At 39.7% G+C, this 20,042-nt stretch overlaps 1 protein-coding gene across 2 annotated transcripts; it reads right to left on the bottom strand.

Annotated features, from left to right (window-relative positions):
- Positions 1–432: 432 nt before the first annotated feature.
- LOC141494382 (C-type lectin domain family 4 member F-like) lies at positions 433–19,798 on the bottom strand. 2 transcript variants are annotated; one of them, XM_074195520.1, is made up of 6 exons: positions 19,674–19,798; positions 7,474–7,560; positions 5,529–5,597; positions 4,995–5,146; positions 3,626–3,741; positions 433–1,193 (listed from the first exon to the last, which is right to left on the bottom strand). In XM_074195520.1, exons 1-6 carry the CDS (start codon positions 19,693–19,695, stop codon positions 1,175–1,177), a joined length of 465 nt encoding a protein of 154 aa, XP_074051621.1. In that variant the 5' UTR covers positions 19,696–19,798; the 3' UTR covers positions 433–1,174. The 2 variants fall into 2 exon arrangements, with proteins under 2 accessions (XP_074051621.1, XP_074051612.1); XM_074195511.1 differs by having other exon boundaries at positions 439–3,297.
- Between the last annotated feature and the right edge of the window lie 244 nt (positions 19,799–20,042).

Genomic DNA, 20,042 nt, shown 5'->3' with positions numbered 1-20,042 from the left:
TGTGTGTATTCAAATTAGACCATCTTTTGCTTCATTTCTTACCTAACCTCAAATCACTTAATGGCTATTGCCTGACAAACTGAGACCTGGGAAACATCTTAGCTTAAAAAAAGTTAAAAAAGGTCAAAGTCTTCTCCTGCATATTGGGTCATCTTCAGTTGTCCCCTCCTATGTCTTGCCACTGGACTCTGATAACACTGGAGAAGAGAGTGAAGTGGATGACTTTTCATAGCCCTAACTCATTTAAATCAATTCCCTTCCAAGTCAAGATGTCATCTTCCTGATCTCATTAGTCCTTTTTGAGGAGCAAAAGACAAAGACTATCAATCTAGAGGATATATATTCTTTATAGAACTCAACCTAATCTTCCAAGGATAACAGCCATATCTGTTCATCCATTCTGATCTGATCATTTGTCATGCCTATCAAACCTTTCCCTGGACCAAGTGCCTTTATATCTAAATTTTCTGCTCTTTTTTATATATTTTATACCCTGAGCTGGAAAAGGTGGTTGTGAGAAGAGAACAGAACTCAACTGTCTTCCAGTATTTTTTCTGGAACAGTAAACTGTTGTTCCTCTTTTGAGAACAAAAAAAACCAATCTTGAATCACAGTGAGAGATTATAGGTGCCTTTTCATCATAAAAACAAAGGAAGAAGGAAGCACGCATTTCTTAGTACCTACTATGTGTCATATAGTGTGTTAAACTATTTAAAAATATTGCCTCATTTGGTCCTCACAAAACTCTGAAAAGTAGTACTAATAACACCAGCAATAACAACATACATACAATGTTTATTATGTGCTCGGAACTTTTGATTCTCACAACATATGAGTTCCAAAATGAGCGGAAGGTCAAGTGTGGATGGGAAATGTCATACGCCATGCTTGATGATGGTCTGTGTGTCCCTGGCCTAGTAATGATAGAAGCAAACTGCTGAGCAATGAGCCTGAAGTCTCTCTGGTTTGACTGGAGCAACAACAGGATGGTTCAAGGGCAGAGGACAGAGAGTTCTCCATCCCTCAGGCAGCATTTGCTATTCTCACTAATGTCTCAAGGGATCCAGTCTTCAATCTTTTGTTGGAGGAAGAAGTTATGTAGAGTGGCTGAATTTTGTTGAACTTTGGAGGTCTGGGTCAGTGCAAAGCTCTAGAAGTTACAGTTGATTCATTTCTAGACATTGGAGAAGCATCTGCACTGGGCACCAAAGATAGAGAGACCAAAATGGAGATATGGCTACTTCCAAATTCTTTTATTCAATTATAGAAAGCTGTTATTTCATCCATCTTGTCAATAGTACATAAAATATGAAATGGCTTTTTTTTAGGTTTTTGCAAGGCAAATGGGGTTAAGTGGCTTGCCCAAGGCCACACAGCTAGGTAATTATTAAGTGTCTGAGGCTGGATTTGAACTCAGGGACTCCTGACTCCAGGGCCAGTGTTCTATCCACTGCACTGCCTAGCTGCCCCAACAAGAAATGTTTTAAAAAGAAATAGCAGGATATTACAGACTGAGTGCTATCTTTGGTGGCTTTTCCCAGGGCCATGGGTATGTTGGTAAATGTTTAACCACCTGACTCTTCAAAAGTAAATGTTCTCATGAGACACATTTAAATTTAAACTGTATTATTAACAGTTTCTTAAGCCTAGATAATTAACAGAACAATATGTCAAGTCCTGATTTGGAGCTATTGCTTATTTTTAAGGTGTAATTGCTCACACTGAAATTTAACCATCAGTTTATCATACAAGGATCACTTCTATCCAAAAGTCATTTAAAAAATGTGAATGAAATCTTAGCAAAGTTTTGTATCTAAAGAGCCCTCAATGGTTTGCAAAGTGTTTCTCTCTACCATCTTCCTATCTATCATCTATCTATCTATCTATCTATCTATCTATCTATCTATCTGACTCTGTTTTTCTGTCTATCTGTCTCTGTCTCTGTCTGTCTCTATCATCTATCTTTCTATCTATATCTCTCATCTATCTTTATCTATCTATCTATTCTTCTGTCTGTCCAGCCATCTATCCATTCTTCTGTCTGTCCATCCATCCATCCATCCATCCATCCTTCCATCCATATATCCATCCATCCATCCATCATCTCTCTCTCTCTCTTCATCTGTCCATTCATCATCCATCCATCTATCATTCCTCTCTCTCTCTCTCTCTCTCTCTCTCTCTCTCTCTCTCTCTCTCTCTCTCTTTAGGTTTTTCAAGGCAATGGGGTTAAGTGGCTTGCCCAAGGCCACACAGCTAGGTAATTATTAAGTGTCTGAGGTCAGATTTGAACCCAGGTATTCCTGACTCCAAGGCCGTTGCTCTATTCACTGTGCCACCCAGCCACCCTCTATCTCTATCTATCTTTCTATCTATCATCTCTATCTTTCTTTCTATCTATCTTTCTTTCTTTCTACCTATCTATCATCTAGCTATCTAGCTATCTAGCTAGCTAGCTATCATCTATAACTATCTATGTATCTATCTATCTATCACCTCCTCTAACATGAATCTATCTCTTTCTATCTGTATCATCTGCATGAATATATGTATTATAGATAACACCACCCTTCCTTCACAATCATACCCTCATCTCTCCTTATTCTGTATAGAATCCTAATAATTTCATATGCCTTCTTCTTCCAGAATCTTCAGGAGACAAAAACATTCAAACTGGACAGAGCCCTAGACAGAGAAAGGGCCCAGACTGTCCCTGAGGGAGTATTTCCAAGCTATGGTGAGCTGGAATCTTTTGATTTCCAGACCTAGTGATCAGTCGGTAGGAATCTTTGGATCTATTTTCCTTGCGGGAGCAGGATGATTAGTCGTTTGTCAGGCTCCTCTCCTCATATGAGTTATTCCTTAACCCATGGGAGAAGAGGAAAGAAGTCTGGACAAGAACTGCATTGTATATGTGAGGGGCACCCAGAGAAATAAATGAATGATGAGGGCACAAGCCTGTTCAATTGTTCCAGAAGGAGGGTCTGAAGGACATCATTTGGAACAGATGATCAGGCCATTATATAATCTTTTGAGTTTCTTTGGAAGAATTTGAAATTTAAAAGGAAAATGGCACCCACAAACTCCATTGTATGCATGGTAGTTGGATCAGCCTGGGTAGGAGTCAGTTAGTGTCAGCAGCTATTTTGGAACATATCTTGGGATATATACTTCTTCTTACAGATAAACTTAGAATGATAAGAGCAAAGGAAATTATTCCACGATTTTTGTTCAAATCTCCAGAAATGGGCACAATTATAATCTTTTTCATTGCTTGGGTTTCCCTGGGCCCAGAACCTAAAGAGAGAGAAGATCATTGAAATGAGAGGGTCCCGGCCTTCAATTTCCCAGTGGATCATCAATTCTAATTCCTTCTGGAGATAACCTGGATGATCACTCTTTCCCCCTTCCCCACACCCTAGATCATATACTATCCTAATTTCCTCTCTTCTTGAGGCCACACACACACACACACACACACACACACACACACATACACACACCCCTAGCATTCCCATAGAGGCCACACTGGGTGGGCAACCTGAGTTTCCTTTGGGGAAATCTCCAAGAACCTCTTTTGGAACAGGAAAGGGGAAGGCAGGGGAGGGAGGGGGATTGAACTCACTCTTTGCTTTGGACTTCATCATATGGGGTCCCATCAGTCCATCGCCAACCAATAGTTGTTTGGTTACTCAGTCCAATCCAATAGTAGGTACCTCTGGCTTTTGTATAAAGAAATTCCTATGGAGTGAAAAGAGGATTTTTAATGAGTAGCTGTGTAGGTTTGTGCATGTGTCAGTGTGTACTCATATATGGATTGTCTCTGCCTAGGAATATTTCAATGTAAGTATGTAGATGTATGTGCATGTATATATAGGCATGTTCACACATACTTTCTATCTGGGTCTGTCATAGTGTCTATATATGTTCCTCAAACATAGGGCTGCCCTTTTCACTCCTCTGACCTTTACAATCCAGTGGTTTCCTATTAACTCTAGGTTCAAATACAATTGCTCTCCCTGACTTCTGTTTCTGACCTATTTTTCCAGAATGACAATTTATTACTTTCTACCTAAATAGGGTAGTGAATAGAGTACTAGGCCAGAAACCTGGAAGACTTGATTCCAAATTCAGGATCAGCTGAGTGACTTGGGCCAGTCATTTGACCTCTGTCTGCCTCTCTTCAACTGTAAAATGGGGATAATAATGTCACCTCTAGTTGTGAAGATTTTTCAAACATCACCCATAATAAGCACTATATGAATATGAACTGTTGTTGCTATTCCCAAACCTTAGGACCCTTTTTGTTGCTCTTTGCAGATGACATATTTCCCTCCCTCATATTGGCCTATATAAATGGACATGAGGGTCCCTCCTCACCCCCGTCTCTTAGAATCCCTAGTGTCCTTTTGGACACTTTTCCATGAGATTCATACATCTTCCCCAGCGGTTTGGGTTCTACCTCCTACTCTACCCTGAAAATCTCCTTTATTGATTTTATCAATTTTACAAATTACTCTTGCCTGTGGAGCTGGTGGATAATCTCTAAAGGGTTAAGTCTTATAGTCAGGGAGTTTTATATATACCAACTGGGGGATTTTGGGTAGCAATAATAATGATAGTGAAAATTAGGCAGTAGCCACTAGGTCCCAGGCACTGTGTGGGCTAGGTCCTTTACAATTATTATCTCATTTGATCCTCACAATAACCTGGGAAGTAAATGCTGTTATCGTCCCCATTTTATAGTTAAGGAAATTGAGGCAGGTTGAAATGATTTATCCCTGGTCAAGCAGTTAGTCTATGCCCCTTTGTATGTTTTCAATAAGCCCTAACTATGTGTATGGGGTCCTTGCAGACTAGTAGAGAGGTAAAGTGAGCTGCCAACGGATCTATTGACTTCTCCATTTATTCTCCCCTTATATACAAGTTGGGAGAATTCCTGACTTTTTGACATCTCTACCTCCCAGTTCTAGAACCACCAAGAAAGCACTGACCTGTTCTTCTACTGAGGTCACGGAGGTCAGATGGGAACTCTGTAACATGCAGTAATTCTCAGCATCATTCCAGGACATTTTGCAGCAGGAAAAGTAGTAGAGATGTCCACCATGGACAATGTTACGCTCTGAGATTCTCTGATGAAGGATTTCTTGGGAAGAAAGAAGAGTGAGAATGAGGAAGGACAAACCAAAACTGAACAGGATTCAACTTGACCTCTTGTCCCTGTACCCCTGTACCCTGTTGGGTATATAACAGTGACCAAAGTTTGGGCAGTGTGAGACAGAGTTACACTATTATTGTCTCAGACTCAGGTGTATCAGGGGAAAGGGCCCTTATTGGACTAGAATTGAGGCACTTTTTACTGTCTCTCTTTTTCTGAAATAGGAAGAGAGACAGTGAGCAAGCTAGCAGAGGAGGAAGAGGCTGCCTACACCTTGGTTACCTCCCCATGTGAGGTTTGAAGGATGAAGGGACTGGGCAGGAGCTTGGGGACCATTGCAAAAAGTTTGGGGGGAGGGGAGAGGACTTACGGTTTTGTAGTTTCAAAGCTTCATTGGCGACCTTGGCCCTCTCAAGCTGGTCATTTTTCCCAAGAAGATCTAAAATCAAAGGAACATAAGATTCAAAAGAGAGAAATCTCAGGGAGATGGTTAGTCCAAACTCAATAAACATTGATAAGCCTTTGGAACAGAGATTTGGGAATTGACTGGCATCCTGCAACTTGTAGGTGAAAGGGATGAACATTTCATTTGTGTCTTGAGAATGATCTGAAGCCATCTAGCTCTTTGTCTAGAATGGGGAATTATATCAGGTTCCTGAGTTCTTGAAGCAACACTACAAACAGTCTTCAGGAGAAAGACCAAGAGAAGAAGGAATTCAGGAATGGAGCTACCAAGAAGTGGAGTTTGAGAGACAAAGTATGATAAGGGAAAGAAAAATATAAGTTTAAATTGGGTCCCAACAGGGGAAACAAGAAGGAGGAGGGCCATTGGGGAATCTTGGATCAGAAGCCTTCGGTTAAAGGGACTTGTTGTATTGACCTTGTAAAGACTAAGGTAAGTTTCCAGGAAAAAGGTCTTCTCTTCTTCCAACTTCCCCTCCCAAAGCCTGCTCATTAACAGATACTAGAACATTCTCCCCTCATTTCTTAATCTCATTGGTTTTGGTAACTTTCCCTCAGCCACAGAGAGGCCAGAGATTAGCTAGACTTAAGCATTCATTTAAATTAGGACAGAGATACAAACATTTGCCTAAATGTTAACTATTTCCCTACCTGGGGGCTCTGAGCTATTGCAATTAAAGTTCTAACTTTTATTCAATTTACTCTATAAAGCATAAGAAAGCACTCAAGGAATTTGAAAGATCATTACATTATTTCCAGATTTAAAAAAGATAATGTTGTAACAGAGTGCGGCTAATTAAAAACTGAGAGCCAAAGTAATAGATAAAAGAGGGCAGTAACAATTACCAACCTATTATGCCCTCCAAAGGGCATAATATCACAATAATATCATAATAGCACATTGTATCAAGATGAAGCAACAAGTAAACAGATAAGGGAGACAATGTGATATGAGAGAAAGATGGATAGATCTGCAGTCAGAGGACCTGTATTCCAACCCTATGCAGCAGATAGATTTTAGACATAGCATTTGAACCCAGGTAATTATGTCTCTCCCCACTAGACCACACTGCCTCTCTAGGTTAGGGTTTTTGACCTCCTATGGCATCCTTGGACTGCTGGTCTGTTCCCAGGTCCTCCTATTCAGTCAAACTGACTTGGAATTTCCCTTCCCAATGCCATCCCCTATGTATGGATTGTACTGCCTCCTCTTAGAATCCTTTTATTGTTGTTCAGCCATTTTTCAGTTGTTTCTGACTCTTCATGATGACATTTAGGGGTTTTTTTGGCAAAGAAATTGGAGTGGTTTACCCATTTTTTTCTCCACCCCGTTTTATAGATGAGGAAACTGAGGCAGGGAGTTTAATGGCTTGTGCAGTCACACCAATAGTGAGGATGGATTTGAATTCAGAAAGGTTCTTCTTGAATCCAGGTGAACTGCGCACTCTGGCACCACCTAGTGACTTATAAGCTTCACTTCCTTCAAAGGTTCAGTCCTAAAGTCATGTCCTACCAGACAGACCTTTCCTAATCCTTCTTCCCAGCTAGTTGGGGCTTCCCCATTCATGACCCAAAATTCCCTTGTGGATGTTTGGTATATACTAATAAATATAATGTTATTTCTCCTGATTAAGTGTTAATTTCTTGAGGTCTGGGAATCTCAAATTCTGGCATACACTAGGTGCTTAATAAGTGATTGATTTATTAGTGATTTATTAGAATTCATTCTGCCCCTCCAACCCCCCATGTCCATGTAGACTCTTCTCCTTCCCAAGATTTTTTCTGTTTTTTTTTTCTCCTAGTCTGGATGCCTGGAGCTCTGTAGACCTATAAGGGTAAGGGTGAAAACTTACACAGAATAACCACAACTTTAAGGGCAGCAGCCAGGGTAAGAACAGAGAGTGTCAGGACAGCTTGGATGATGCAGAGCTTCCTGAAGGCTGGAACAAAGAGAGAGAGAAAAGAGTCATTAGAAGGGCCCAGGGGCTGTAGCTTCCAAAGACAGAACCCACCTATTTTTTCTATTACTTGGATAAGATCTGAACTTTAGGAGTGGAAGAGGCAAAATAAGTCAGCCTAATTCTCATTTGATTGAGGTCGAATCTGAGACCAAAATAGATGAAGAATCTTGCCCAAAGTCACAGAGATCGTGTCAGAGGTAGGATTTTGGGCCTGGTCCCCTGTGTCCAGATTTAAAACTCTTTCCACTGCCTCACAATATTTCTACTATAGACCCAGAATCAATGTCTTACAGAAGTTATTCATCTAATGAGATAGCATACTTATAATGCTTGGCAAACCTTGAATGCAACACAAATGTAATTATTTTTATTATTACATTTTGCTCCCTATTCATATTTGTTTTTTATTCATATCTGAAACAACATAGTTACCTATAATCCTTCTATAAGTCTTTGCTTTTCCTCTTCTCAAAAACATCAATGGCTCTCTGCTGCCTTGCAGTCTATCCACATCCTCATTCTCCAGTCTCATCCCATACAACCACCCTTCTCCTCAACTAACCTGGACCCTTTGCTACCAGTCCAACTCCGTGCTGGTGTGCATATGGCAACCTCCTGGCTTAATGCCTTTGTTTATGCTCTCCATATCCTTGAAGTCACCCCCTTCTTCATCATTTCTCCTAGAAGTCTTAGCCATTCTTGAGAGGACAGTTCAAACCCCATTCTCCTCCTGGAAACCTGCTTTGATGTTGGCTGTTACTTTGCCTTTTCAATCCCATCACCTTGTGACCTCTGGGCCTGGATCATGGAGCATTAGAACTGCTCATAATGTATGTCTGATTCTTTCATTAGCCCTCAGACACTACTGGGACATGTCTTACCATGACTCTTGAATCTGCACAGTGCCTGGACCACTGTTCTGAACACAAGAAATGCTTCCAGTCATTCAACAATTTTTTTTTTCATGAAGCACTTCTTGTATTCACAGCACATTAATAAGCACTTACTGTGTGTTGGGCCCCATGCTAGAGACTGGGGGAAGTGGAAAGTTTAAAGAAAATATAATTCGTATCTTCATGCAATGGGATAATATACAACACAGATAACTCTACAACATAGTCATTAAAAATGTCTTAGTTGCCTTCCAAACATTTGTTAAATAGAATTAAGTTGAGTTCAAAGATGACCATAATTACTGTCACATTTCTCTTTCCGACGTGACCTACTTGGGTCTTCAAGTGCTTTGAGAAAATTAATCAACCTGCTTAGGAAAATGCAAATATCCCATGCCATGACTAGATGCTGTAGAGAAATGAAAGAAGGGAGGACCCACAATTGCACAATGGAAATAGTTCTGGTTCTGGAGTCAGAGGTCCTGGATTCCCAAACCACCTTTTGTACCTTACTACCTAACTTTAGGCAAGTCATTTGATTTCTGTGTTTCAGTTTCTTCATCTGTAAAAAAGATGGAAGTTGATGGCCTCTGAGATCCCATCCAGTTACAGATCTGTGATCCTAAATAGAAGAGTCAAAATAGAATTGCTCTCAAGGAATATCATCTCAAGGGATTTGATGGGAGAGATGAAATAGCCATGTAACATCATAGAAGACACTGTAGGTTTCTATATCAATACACTGGGTCCCAACTAAAAACAGAGTGGAAACTGGGAGAGGAGGAAGATTTGCCTTCTGTTGGAGAAGTTAATCATTCCTCATTTGAAAGTATATATATATAATATACATATATATATATACACATATGTGTATATATGTGTATATATACATATATGCATATATACATATATATTTGAATTATATATAATTCAATTTTATATTGAATTTTGACTGATGGAATGGTTGGTATAGCTAGCACAAGAAAAAGAACATGATATATTCTGAGGACAATAATGAGAAGTCTTCCTTGATCAGAGAAAGTTCCTGATGAAGTCTAGTGGCAGTTAAGTTAGAGTCACATATTGGAGAACCTTGAATTCCCAGGCTGGGAAGCTTAGGTTCTATTTTTTTTAGAAAGAGATTAGCTAAAGTCTGTAGAGAAAGAAGGGGTGGTTTGGTGTGAGGTGTTAAGACATTTTGGAGTCTTCTTGCGTCCACCCTTGCTGACTACCTCTGTAGATGATAGATAACCCAAGGGGAGCAAGGTGAAATGTGTATTGTTCTAATTAAATCATCCAGATTTCCTCTTTGTTTCATTGGTTGTTTTATTATATAATAAAGGTATTATGGGCTTCTGACCTGTGTTTACCGCCAAACACATTCAGCTGTATCTCTCCTCTGTCTTCTCCTAATGCCACCACAATGATAGATTGTTTGGGGATTAGGGAAGCACAGAAGAGAACTGGAGATCCACTGCCAGGTGAAAAATAGGGACACATCTAATTAAATAATTGAGTGCTTGTGTATGGACGTGTGTTAGGTCATGACAAGAAAGTCTTAATATCCAATTAAATACTAAGCAGATGACAGTATCCTGTAAGGGAAGAGTCTTTTCTAAAACATTTTGGCCATGAGTCTCCCAGGATAAAGGACTTTTGCAGAAGACGCATGTAGCATATAGTTAGTTTGCTATACAAGTGAGTCACCAGGGCAAACATGATTATGGACCTTACTTCAAATATCTATAGTGGGGCAAGGAGGGTTTTGCTTTGACCTAAAGAGGATGTATGAAGGTGGAAGTGAAAAGGCTAGAGGAACAGATGCCTACTTTCCAGGTTATCAGGAACAATGATGTGAAAGGATGTGAAAAGTGTTTCAAGGAAAAACCCCAGGAGAAAAAGGGGGTGAGGAGGAACAAGGAAATTCTCAGTTGTACTGGGGGGGGGGGGGTGGAAATGGCAGTGAAGGAATGGGACACCGGGAAGGAAGGAAGGAAGAAAGGAAGAGTCTTGAATTTCTGTAACTAAGAGATATGAAACTTTTCCTGGAGAGGGGGAGTTGAGCCATCTCTAGAGGAAATAACCTCTTGTGTTTGAAGGTGGAGAGTGACAAATGATCCCAAGTAAGGGACATCTATTAATAATAATAATAATAATATTACTTGTCTTTCACATTCAAAGGGAACCATGCCAACCAAGTAAATGATGGCATGATTTGCACATTATGTTTATTATAGTGAAGGGTAAATTGTACAAAGACATCTTTCTCACTTGCCTTTTCCAAAAGGCAATTCACCCTCTGACTTGATTGAAAAGCAAACAGGACTTCTGGTGATGGTCTGGATGATAGTGGAGTCCTTGGTCTTTGAATATGATTTCCTCTCCTGTATCAGTGAGGCACCATAGCACTCCTAGGCAAGAATGTGTGATATCTAGTGACAAAGTCCAAACACATGGTATATTCAAGGCTGTCTCTCATGGACTAATTTTCTGAATGGGTTTTCTTTGTATAGCAAGAGGGTCCTTGGTGTTTTAGCAGTATTGGGCTACAACAACATGTTATTCCAACTGTCCCTTGGTGGACTAATCATCAATATGAACTTTCCTCTCAACATGCTCCCCCTGGAACCCAAAAACTTTGGTTTCCTAGAAGCTGCCTGGTGCATCATGGAATCCCTAGTCAGCATCATTTATGTTCAACTATGATGGCATCTGATTATCTTCGAACCTCTGACTTTCATTCTTGATTAATGAAAACATCTGGTAATGGTCAACAGGAGAAGAAATGAAGAAGGGTAGTTAATAACTTCCATTCTAGAGGATATATTCCCCCCCTCAGAAACAACAAAAAAATTCCTGTCTCTTCAAGAAAAGTATCTGGGTCATGTTGAATAGCTTTTGGAGACTTGTCAAATTTCACAACTCCTCCATGATTCTAGTGTTTTGTGTAGGGACAAATAAATTCATGATACCTCCAGAAAAAAACCTAGAAAGTATTGCTAAGAATTATGAAATTCTGTGGGAAAACACTGAAACTTTTAGGGACATAGGTGTTGTTTTCACCTTGACTTAAAAAAGATAAGGGAATTAAGAAAATGATGTCTGAGGATAGAATTTGGACTTCTGAATTAGTCAAACACATCAATCCAAAACATCAATTAGCCAGGATGGAGCGCACTTAACAAGGGTTGTTAAGAAACAATTTTATATGGAGATAATTCTTTCTTTATATGATTGTTGTGAGAATCAATGACATTGGATATATACACTTTGCAAGCCTTGGAGTACTAATATTATGGGGCAGCTAGGTTGCACAGTGGATAGAGCACTGACCCTGGAGTCATTGTACCTGAGTTCAAATCTGAACTCAGACACTTAATAACTACCTACCTGTGTGGCCTTGGGCAAGCCACTTAACCTCATTGCCTTGTCAAAAAAAAAAAGCCTTAAAAAAGTACTAATATTATTACAATTAAATTTGTTTATGATAGTTTCTTCAATCCTGTCTTTTTACTTCCTCAAAGAATTGTTATAGAATTTATTGTTCCATTTTTATATTCTCCACCTTCCTGATATGAACCCCTCCCTTATGGTTTGTAATCTAATTTTTATATTCAAATATTTCTGCATGGTTTTCTTTCTTTCCCTTGTCTAATGACTTTCAGATCTTGGGCCTTTTGGAATGGTGTCTGATTACTTTAAAAACCAATTTCTTCAGGACTGTTACTTCAGTGACTCTTGCCAGTTAGGATAATATTAGGGAAATCACTGGCTTCCTTCTGTTTTTCATTATTACAGCAAAAGCTTGAACTAATTAGGCACAAATTTCTATATTTAATTACTATGGGAAGGCCAATTGCATTTGAAGAAATTCTCACTCAGATGGCAAATAGTAGGGTATTTAATAAAGATCTCGTGACTTACATTGATTTCTCTAAGGATTCTATAGTATTTATCTTATTCACTATAGAAATAAAAATAGTATGAACGAATTTCTTTTTTTTTAGATTTTTTTTGCAAGGCAAATGGGGCCAAGTGGCTTGCCCAAGGCCACACGGCTAGGTAATTATTAAGTGTCTGAGGCCGGATTTGAGCCCAGGTCCTCCTGACTCCAGGGCCGGTGCCCTATTCATTGCGCCACCTAGCCGCCCTATGAAAGAATTTAGCATACTTATTTTTTTTTTACAAGGAGTCAATTTTGTCTTATTTTTGGAAATGACTATTTGATGATTAATAATGTTTAAAACTCTCTTATGTTTAAGCAAGTGTTAATGTCATGACAAATAGTAGTAGCCTTTGTAGCAAAAGGTCTCAAGGCACTTCTCTCCTCCCATCAATTTAAATTCCTATTTGGGGAGTCAAACTTTGCCATAAAAGTCTGACTCAGGTCTGAGCCATGAAGATTCCCACACAGCTGAAAAACAATAGAAAATATGATGCAATGCTCTTGGGTGAAGAATAAGACCTAAGATCACAAGCTACGTGAAGAAGACTAAGGGAGAACAACACGGAAAATGTAGAAAGGAACCAGATTATGAAGAACAAGCATCATTTGAGAGTATATATCTCAAACATCTCTGGCCAAATCTTATTTTGTATTCAAGAAAAAAAATGTAAATAGACTTGTATCTCACTTGGCACAAAAAATGAGTCCTTAGTTGAATCAACTCAAAACCCCAAATGTTGATTATTTCCTGATCTATCTTCCTACCATCAAAATGACTAGATAATGCTATACTTGGCTTTAAAGGAGGGAATTAAATGCATAGGAAAATGTGAGTTTCTATGCTCACAATTACTAGAGCATTTTCAAAACTCTGACATGCTAAGGAAATTCTCTTATAATAGAAATGTTCCAGCATAACCTTGTGAAATGAGCTTGAAACATTCATGCTCAGTCCTGTGAATCTTAAAGAGTCCCATGAAGCTGTTCAATGGTACCAGTGGTTTGGGTTTTAGATATTGTATCAATCTGTGGTCTCAAACTGGATGCTCATTTGAAACTGTCTTAGTTAATTATGGTGTTTTACTTTAAATAAAATTACTTTCAATGTTTCACTTTAAATAAAATGTTAACATGAAAGAGAAACAGAAGCTTTTGCCTGGAGTTCATTTGATGCAGAGAAATTGGAACTTCAATAAAAATGGGAGGGAACACCCCTTTTTTTACAAGAAAATGGTGTTAAATATTTGTTTAAGGCAAGGGGGTTAAATGACTTGCCCAAGGTCATACAGTTATGTAATTATTAAGCATCTGAGGCCAGATTTGAACTCAGTCCTCCTGACTCCAGGGTCAGTGCTTTATCCACTGTGCCACCTAGAGGGAAGCACACTCTCCACATAATCAGGCATCATAGAAAAGATGAATTTTAACACAGGAGGAAAAAAAGTAGGTGAAATAGCTAGAGGACAATCTCCAAGAAAAGAAGTACCAGTAACACCTCATGTGTTCAGATGCCTATAAACAAACCCAGGGGCAGCTAGGTGGTGCAGTGGATAGAGCACCGGCCCTGGAGTCAGGAGTATCTGAATTCAAATCCGGCCTCAGACATTTAATAATTACCTAGCTGTGTTATCTTGGGCAAGCCACTTAACCCCCTTGCCTTAAACAAATATAATTAAAAAGCAAATCTGTTGTCGGGCGGGGCTCTTCCCTCTGTGGAACCTCAGGGACTGCTGAAGAAAGACAACTCACACAGGCAATCAGGGGGTAAGTCCAATTTATTTCTGCTTCTGTAAGCTTATATACTATATTCTATATGCAGAAGCAGGGTATGGGAGGATCTCCTGAAGCCTATATCAGATTGGCCTGAGCCTCTTGCATTGCCTTAGTTGACTGTCTCTGTGCGGAAATTTGTCAAGCGAGGGATGGGTGAAATAGGGAAGTAGATGGGTAGATATGGGGGGGGTAGATATGGGGGCACCTCCCAGTTTCCTTGTGGCCGAGAATTTGAGGCGACCAAAGTTTGCCTTAGCCTGTATCCTGGAGTTTGCTCTACGGGACTTCATCTCATGTCCTGCAAGGCCAGTAGGTATGCTGTGGGCGGCCTCCTACACAAATCCAGGGAAATGATAAGAGATAGTTCATTGAACATTTGAAGTATTGCCAAACATCTTATCTCTCACTTGTTCTGTACAATCACCCTATAACATAGATACTACCATTATGCTTATTTTATAGATGAAGAAACTGAGGCTGAGAGAGAGGCTCACACAACCAATAAGTGCGCAAGAAGTGTCTGGATCCAGATTTTCCTGATTCAAAGCCTAGTGCTCTATCTACTCTGCTACCAACCCCTTCAAAAATTGGAGATCAAGAGATACTAATGGAATAAGAAAAATCCTTGGGGGGTGGTGGAATGATTTTTAGAATTTGGAACATGTCAGTGAAAGAACCAGATAGGTAAATGGGCTGATGATGCATTATTATACTAAAGAAGATAAATCCTTTAGAAGGGATCCAGTAATCCAGGGCAAGAAGTGCAATGAATTGAATGAAGAGTAAGGGAGGGAGAAAGGGAAGCAATATTAATAGATGGACATGATGCAACCTACTTGGATTATAAAAAAAATTAAAGGAAGAGTTGGGAAAACATGACAAAATTGACACTAAAGCATAATATTGTAGGGATTGGGGACCTCTAGTGTCCTAATACTTGTCATAACCCTGCCCAAGGCAGAGCAACTGATAAATGTATGACTCCCACCTCCAGAAAAATGAATTAATTGAATGGGGTTGCTAAGGGATGCAGTGGATAGAGCACTGTCCTGGAGTTAGGAGGACCTGAGTTCAAATTTGATCTCAGATGTTTAATAATGGCCTAGCTGTGTGACCATGGGCAAGTAACTTAACCCCATTGCCTTGCAAAACCCAGAGTAAATAAACAAACAAATAAATAAATAAATAAATGACTTCCCTAAATGATTGGTTTCCTGCTTCAGAGTTGGAGGAACTGACAAGCAGAACTGCTATTTGGAGCCTGCTCCTGACCAACAAGGAGGAACTTGCTGCCAAAATAGAAATACAGAGACCTTGTGGACCAGGGATTGCAACATCCAAGAGAAATGTAGAGGAGATGTCAGACTGGCACCATATGGCACAAGGAATCTGCTCTGAGCAACTCACTTCCCTTTTCTGGGCCTCAGTTTCTTGAAAATGTTTCTAGAGTACTGCCTCTAATCTCTAGTTTATGGAGCAAGTCATGTCCTTTTACAGTTGGGAGAGGGAAATGATAGAGGTTGTGACTTGCCTTCAGTGATACAGCTTGGAAATATTAGAACCAGAACTCCCCTCCCCCCTTATCCCAGGTCTTTTGCCTCAAGTACTGGAGGCCTTTCCAATCCAATCTGCTTCTTCTACAAATGGACTGCCAACACAGGCCAAAAGCCAAACTCCCAGTGGAGATAGGTTTGGCTTACAATAGTAGGGCGGGGTGGGGTGGGGGTCATATAGTTAATGCATCTTCTTTTTCCCCTTCCCCATAAGGGACCAGCATGGTACAATGATTGGAACACCCACCTTGAAACTACAACAACTTGGATTCAGGGTCTATGTATGTATGGTTTGGGAGTCCTTGGGTTTGACTCCACTTCTCTAAGTGACTCTCTAAGACTATGAGCTCCAGAGAAAGTGCCAACTTGCATTTCTAGACTTTCTGTATCCAGAAGTTGTCTAAACCATTTGAATTTCAGGTCCAGTTTTCATCCCCATCCTTTCCTCTCTCTCTCTCTCCGAGGATTCATACTTGGATACTGTGACTCACTCTATCACAGCCATCCCATCTCTCAGGCTGGTCCTCAAAAGCGCTATTGTTCTTGATTAGTAATTTTCTGGACTGATTGATTAGTCATTTTCAGGGACTTTTCCTTTATTTTGAGGATTAAAGAGAAATTTCTAATTTGTGAGCAGTAAGCTATTTAGTGGAACTGCTCTGAGTGAGTCACTTCCCTTTTTTGAACCTCAGTTTCTTCAATATGTTCCTGGAGTAGAGACTCTAGTCTCTTATCTATGTTTGACTTGGGACAAGTCATTTCCTATTCCTGAGCCTTATCTGTTAATTAAGAATTTCTGTCATTCAATGCCCCTTTTGAAGACTATCTCTGATTTTTAATCCCCTATCTCTTTAGCTCTGATTCTTCATAGTTTGGCTCACGCACTACTTCCTCCCCAGGTCTTTCCAGATCCCTCCAGCTCCATGCAAAAGTATTTTTTAATTTTAAAATAGGTAAATAGGCTGATTATGCATTATTATACTAAAGAAGATAAATCCTTTAGAAGAAATCCAGTAATCCAGGGCAAGAAATGCAATGGATTGGATGAAGAGTAAGGGAGGAAGAAAGAGAAGCAATATTAGTAGATGGTTCCTCCTCTCGGACTACTCTCAATTATTACTCAAAATTGACGAGTCAGAAGGTGGCTGGTTAGTACCTCAAAGTGGTAGGGATAAACTCTGAGAGGTTGGGATTTTTGCCAGTATACATTGTTCACAAGCCCACATCCATTGTTCTTTCTCTTGGTTATCAGCCAGTCACATCTCATTAATTTTTAGAAAAGGGTAATACTAAGGTGTCCTAGTAAGAACAGTTGGTATGAAAATATTCTCCCAATTAAAGACTTATTCTTATCCACATATAAATTTCCTGGGGGAGGAGATGGCTCAAATATAGATGACTAAAGGGTAACTCATAGTTCCTCTTCATTAGATTTCCTTTCATCCTCATAGAATTCTGATAAATTTCTCTGAGATGGTTAAGTTGTGAGTGGCTTACCTTGGCAGAGTCCCTCATCATACTTCTTTCTTCTTGCTTCCTGAAATTGTGTTTTCTTAGTAGGTCTACTTTGTCCTTTCTCAGGTCTGGGATGGTCTCTAATGCAAAGGCTGGGGCCAGGGAGTGTGAGATTACTCCCCTCACCCCTACTCCCTTGATGCACTCTGGTTCACACTGAGGGTTTTTCCCTTTCAAGAAAGAGGGAAGCTTGACTTCTTCCCTGTGGGAGTCCTTTATCTAATATACCCAGGTCCAGATGTGTGTCTAATTCTTTCAAGTAATGCAGATACAATGCCCTTTTAGTGCCATCTAATTACATGTAGAGGCTCAGAGCACTCCACTTCTTCCAAATTGATTAAGAACTGATTTTTAACTAGTTTACACCTTTGATTCAATTAAAAAACCTGGGCCTCCTGAATCCACATTAATTCTACTTAAATAAGCAGAATAAACAAATAAACAAATAAATGAATAAATAAATAAATAAATGTTATATTTAGAAATATGTTATATAACATACATAAATATATGTTATACTTATAAATAAATGTTGCACTTATGTAATGCAAGGTTCTTGATTTCAGGGACTATTTGATTTTTCTTGCCCAAGGCCACACAGCTAGGTTATTATTAAGTGTCTGAGGTTGGTACTCAGGTACTCAGGTACTCCTGACTCCAGGGCTGGTGCTCTATCCATTGTACCACCTAGCCGTCCCTTATTTCATTTTTTTCCTCTTAACTCCCCTAGTCTAACACAGACTTGCACAAGACAGGCATCACTCACTGATGGACCCATCTAGTCGATGAGTCATAGAATCACAGAATTTAAGTGCTGAAAGGGACCTTAGAGTCCATCTACTTCAGCCCATATCCAAAAGGAAACACCTCTATGTTGGTAAAACAGTCATGTGACAATTGGTCATTCAATCTTGGCAGGAAAAATGCCATTGAGAAAGGACTCATCATTCCTCCAGGTTGCCCACTCAGGGACAGTTCTCATTAAAAATTTTCCTCCATTTCCAATGAAATGGATCCTTTTGAAATTTGCATTTATTGCTCCTGGTTCAGTCCTTTGGGACCAAATAAGAAAGGCATCTTCCCTTTGACAGATTAAACATGTCAGAGTCCTCTCAGTTACCACCAATGAGCAGCTAGATTGTAGTGGGTAGAGTGCCAACCTTGAAGTCAGAAAGACCTTAGTTAAAATTTGGTCTCAGATGCTTACTAGCTGTATACAAGTTTCTTAAATTTGATCACCTCTCATCAGGGATTATCAGCAGTTGTTCTGATTCATAGCTGACCACTGGACATAGGGGGCTCTGGAGAGGAAAGTGAGACTGGTGAGCTAATGCAGCACACCCCTCACTCAAATCCAATTCACTTACTTATCACTTACCTCTGTGATGTCATGGTCTTCTTCAAAAATGAAGGACAACACCATTAACTCGTTCCTTGCTAAAAATATCTAATCCTCATATGAAACAGACTCAAGACCCTTCAGCATCCCTTTTGCCCTTTATGGGATAATTTCCCCCTTGTCAATCTTCTTATTAAACTGTAGAACCTAGAACTTAGAATAAGATTCCTGATGGAGTCTGTCAAGGGCCAAGGACAGTAGGTTTCTAAAAGCCACCTTATTCATTTTATGGATAGATGGAATCCCAGAAATCTTCTAATTCCAGAAGCAGGATGTTACAGTGAGAAGGGATCTTAGAGACCCTCTGGTTTTAAATATATTTAAACATGTGTATGTATATTTATGAATATATATGTGGACATGAAGTTATATTTTATAGATATATATATATATATACAGATACAGAGATAGAGATGATAGAGATAGAGATAGAGATTAGATAGAGATATAGATAGATGTGTAACGCTTGAAGGTAGTAGAGCCAGGACCAACACCCAGTATATTACTCTAAGCTCATCTTATACCCCAAAGTTCCTCTGATTGTAGGTGGTCTGTCTTGGCTCCTCTATTAGAATGGAAACTATTTATGGATATGAGCTAGGGCTCATCTTTCCTTTGGTTCAAGCCCCAGGACAAGATTCAAGGTCTATTTGGAGAAGAGTGAAGGGAGCAGGGGAAAATTTTGTGAACAAATTCTTTTTCATAAGAGGTCGCCAAACCTTTAGCCACTTTCTCTCCTTTGGTTCCCTAAGCTTTCTGACTCCTTGGGCAAACTTTGCCTATCCCCAGAAATACAGTTCTAAGGATGGGGTTCATGTGAATCTGTCGTGAGTGATGGGATGGATTTGGAGTCAGGATAACCTGCCATTCTCTCGGTCTTAAATTCTTGCCTTATAAAATGAGGGGCTGGATTTGGTGACTTCTAAGATATCTTCCAGATCTTAATCTCTGGTTTTGGTTTTCCAGAGACTTATCATCATCTCCTCCCACCCCAGGGATCCCCAGTGCCTCACCCTTTTTAGTCTGAGGTGCCATGTTTCTCTGCGTTATGTTTCTGAGAGTCTGTCTTGCATTCTCTCTAGGAGCAGCCTCAGTGGGAGTCCTTGCTGACTCTGGTGCTAGGTGAGGAAAGCAGGACTTTTGTTCTCATAAGAGCAATGGAAAAGGAAGTAGATTTGAAGATCTGACTCCCTTACTTCCTCCCCATTGTTTCTATAGAAACTCTATGAATCAGAAGTAAGTGGGTACAGAGAAAGGGTATTCCTGGCTATTCTCTATTTTCTTTCTCTGAGTCAGTGGATTTACTTCTCCCCAAAAGTGAAACCATAGGGTCTTTGATAGGAAGAAAGGGAATCCAAAGTGTAACACTGGTAGAAAATGTG

Source organism: Macrotis lagotis, chromosome 1 (assembly GCF_037893015.1).
Source record: "Macrotis lagotis isolate mMagLag1 chromosome 1, bilby.v1.9.chrom.fasta, whole genome shotgun sequence".
In the NCBI taxonomy this organism is placed as follows: domain Eukaryota; kingdom Metazoa; phylum Chordata; class Mammalia; order Peramelemorphia; family Peramelidae; genus Macrotis; species Macrotis lagotis.
The sequence above is the reverse complement of the archived record's forward strand: the minus strand, read 5'-3'. Positions and strand labels throughout refer to the sequence as shown.

Coding starts and splice junctions, on each gene's coding strand:
- LOC141494382 (XM_074195511.1), bottom strand. CDS start 19,695: ATGGCACCTCAGACTAAAAAGG. Junction 5,598..7,473: donor TAAAGTTGTGGTTATTCTGT/GTAAGTTTTCAC, acceptor CTTTGATTTTAG/ATCTTCTTGGGAAAAATGAC. Junction 3,298..3,625: donor GATGAAGTCCAAAGCAAAGA/GTGAGTTCAATC, acceptor CTCTCTCTTTAG/GTTCTGGGCCCAGGGAAACC.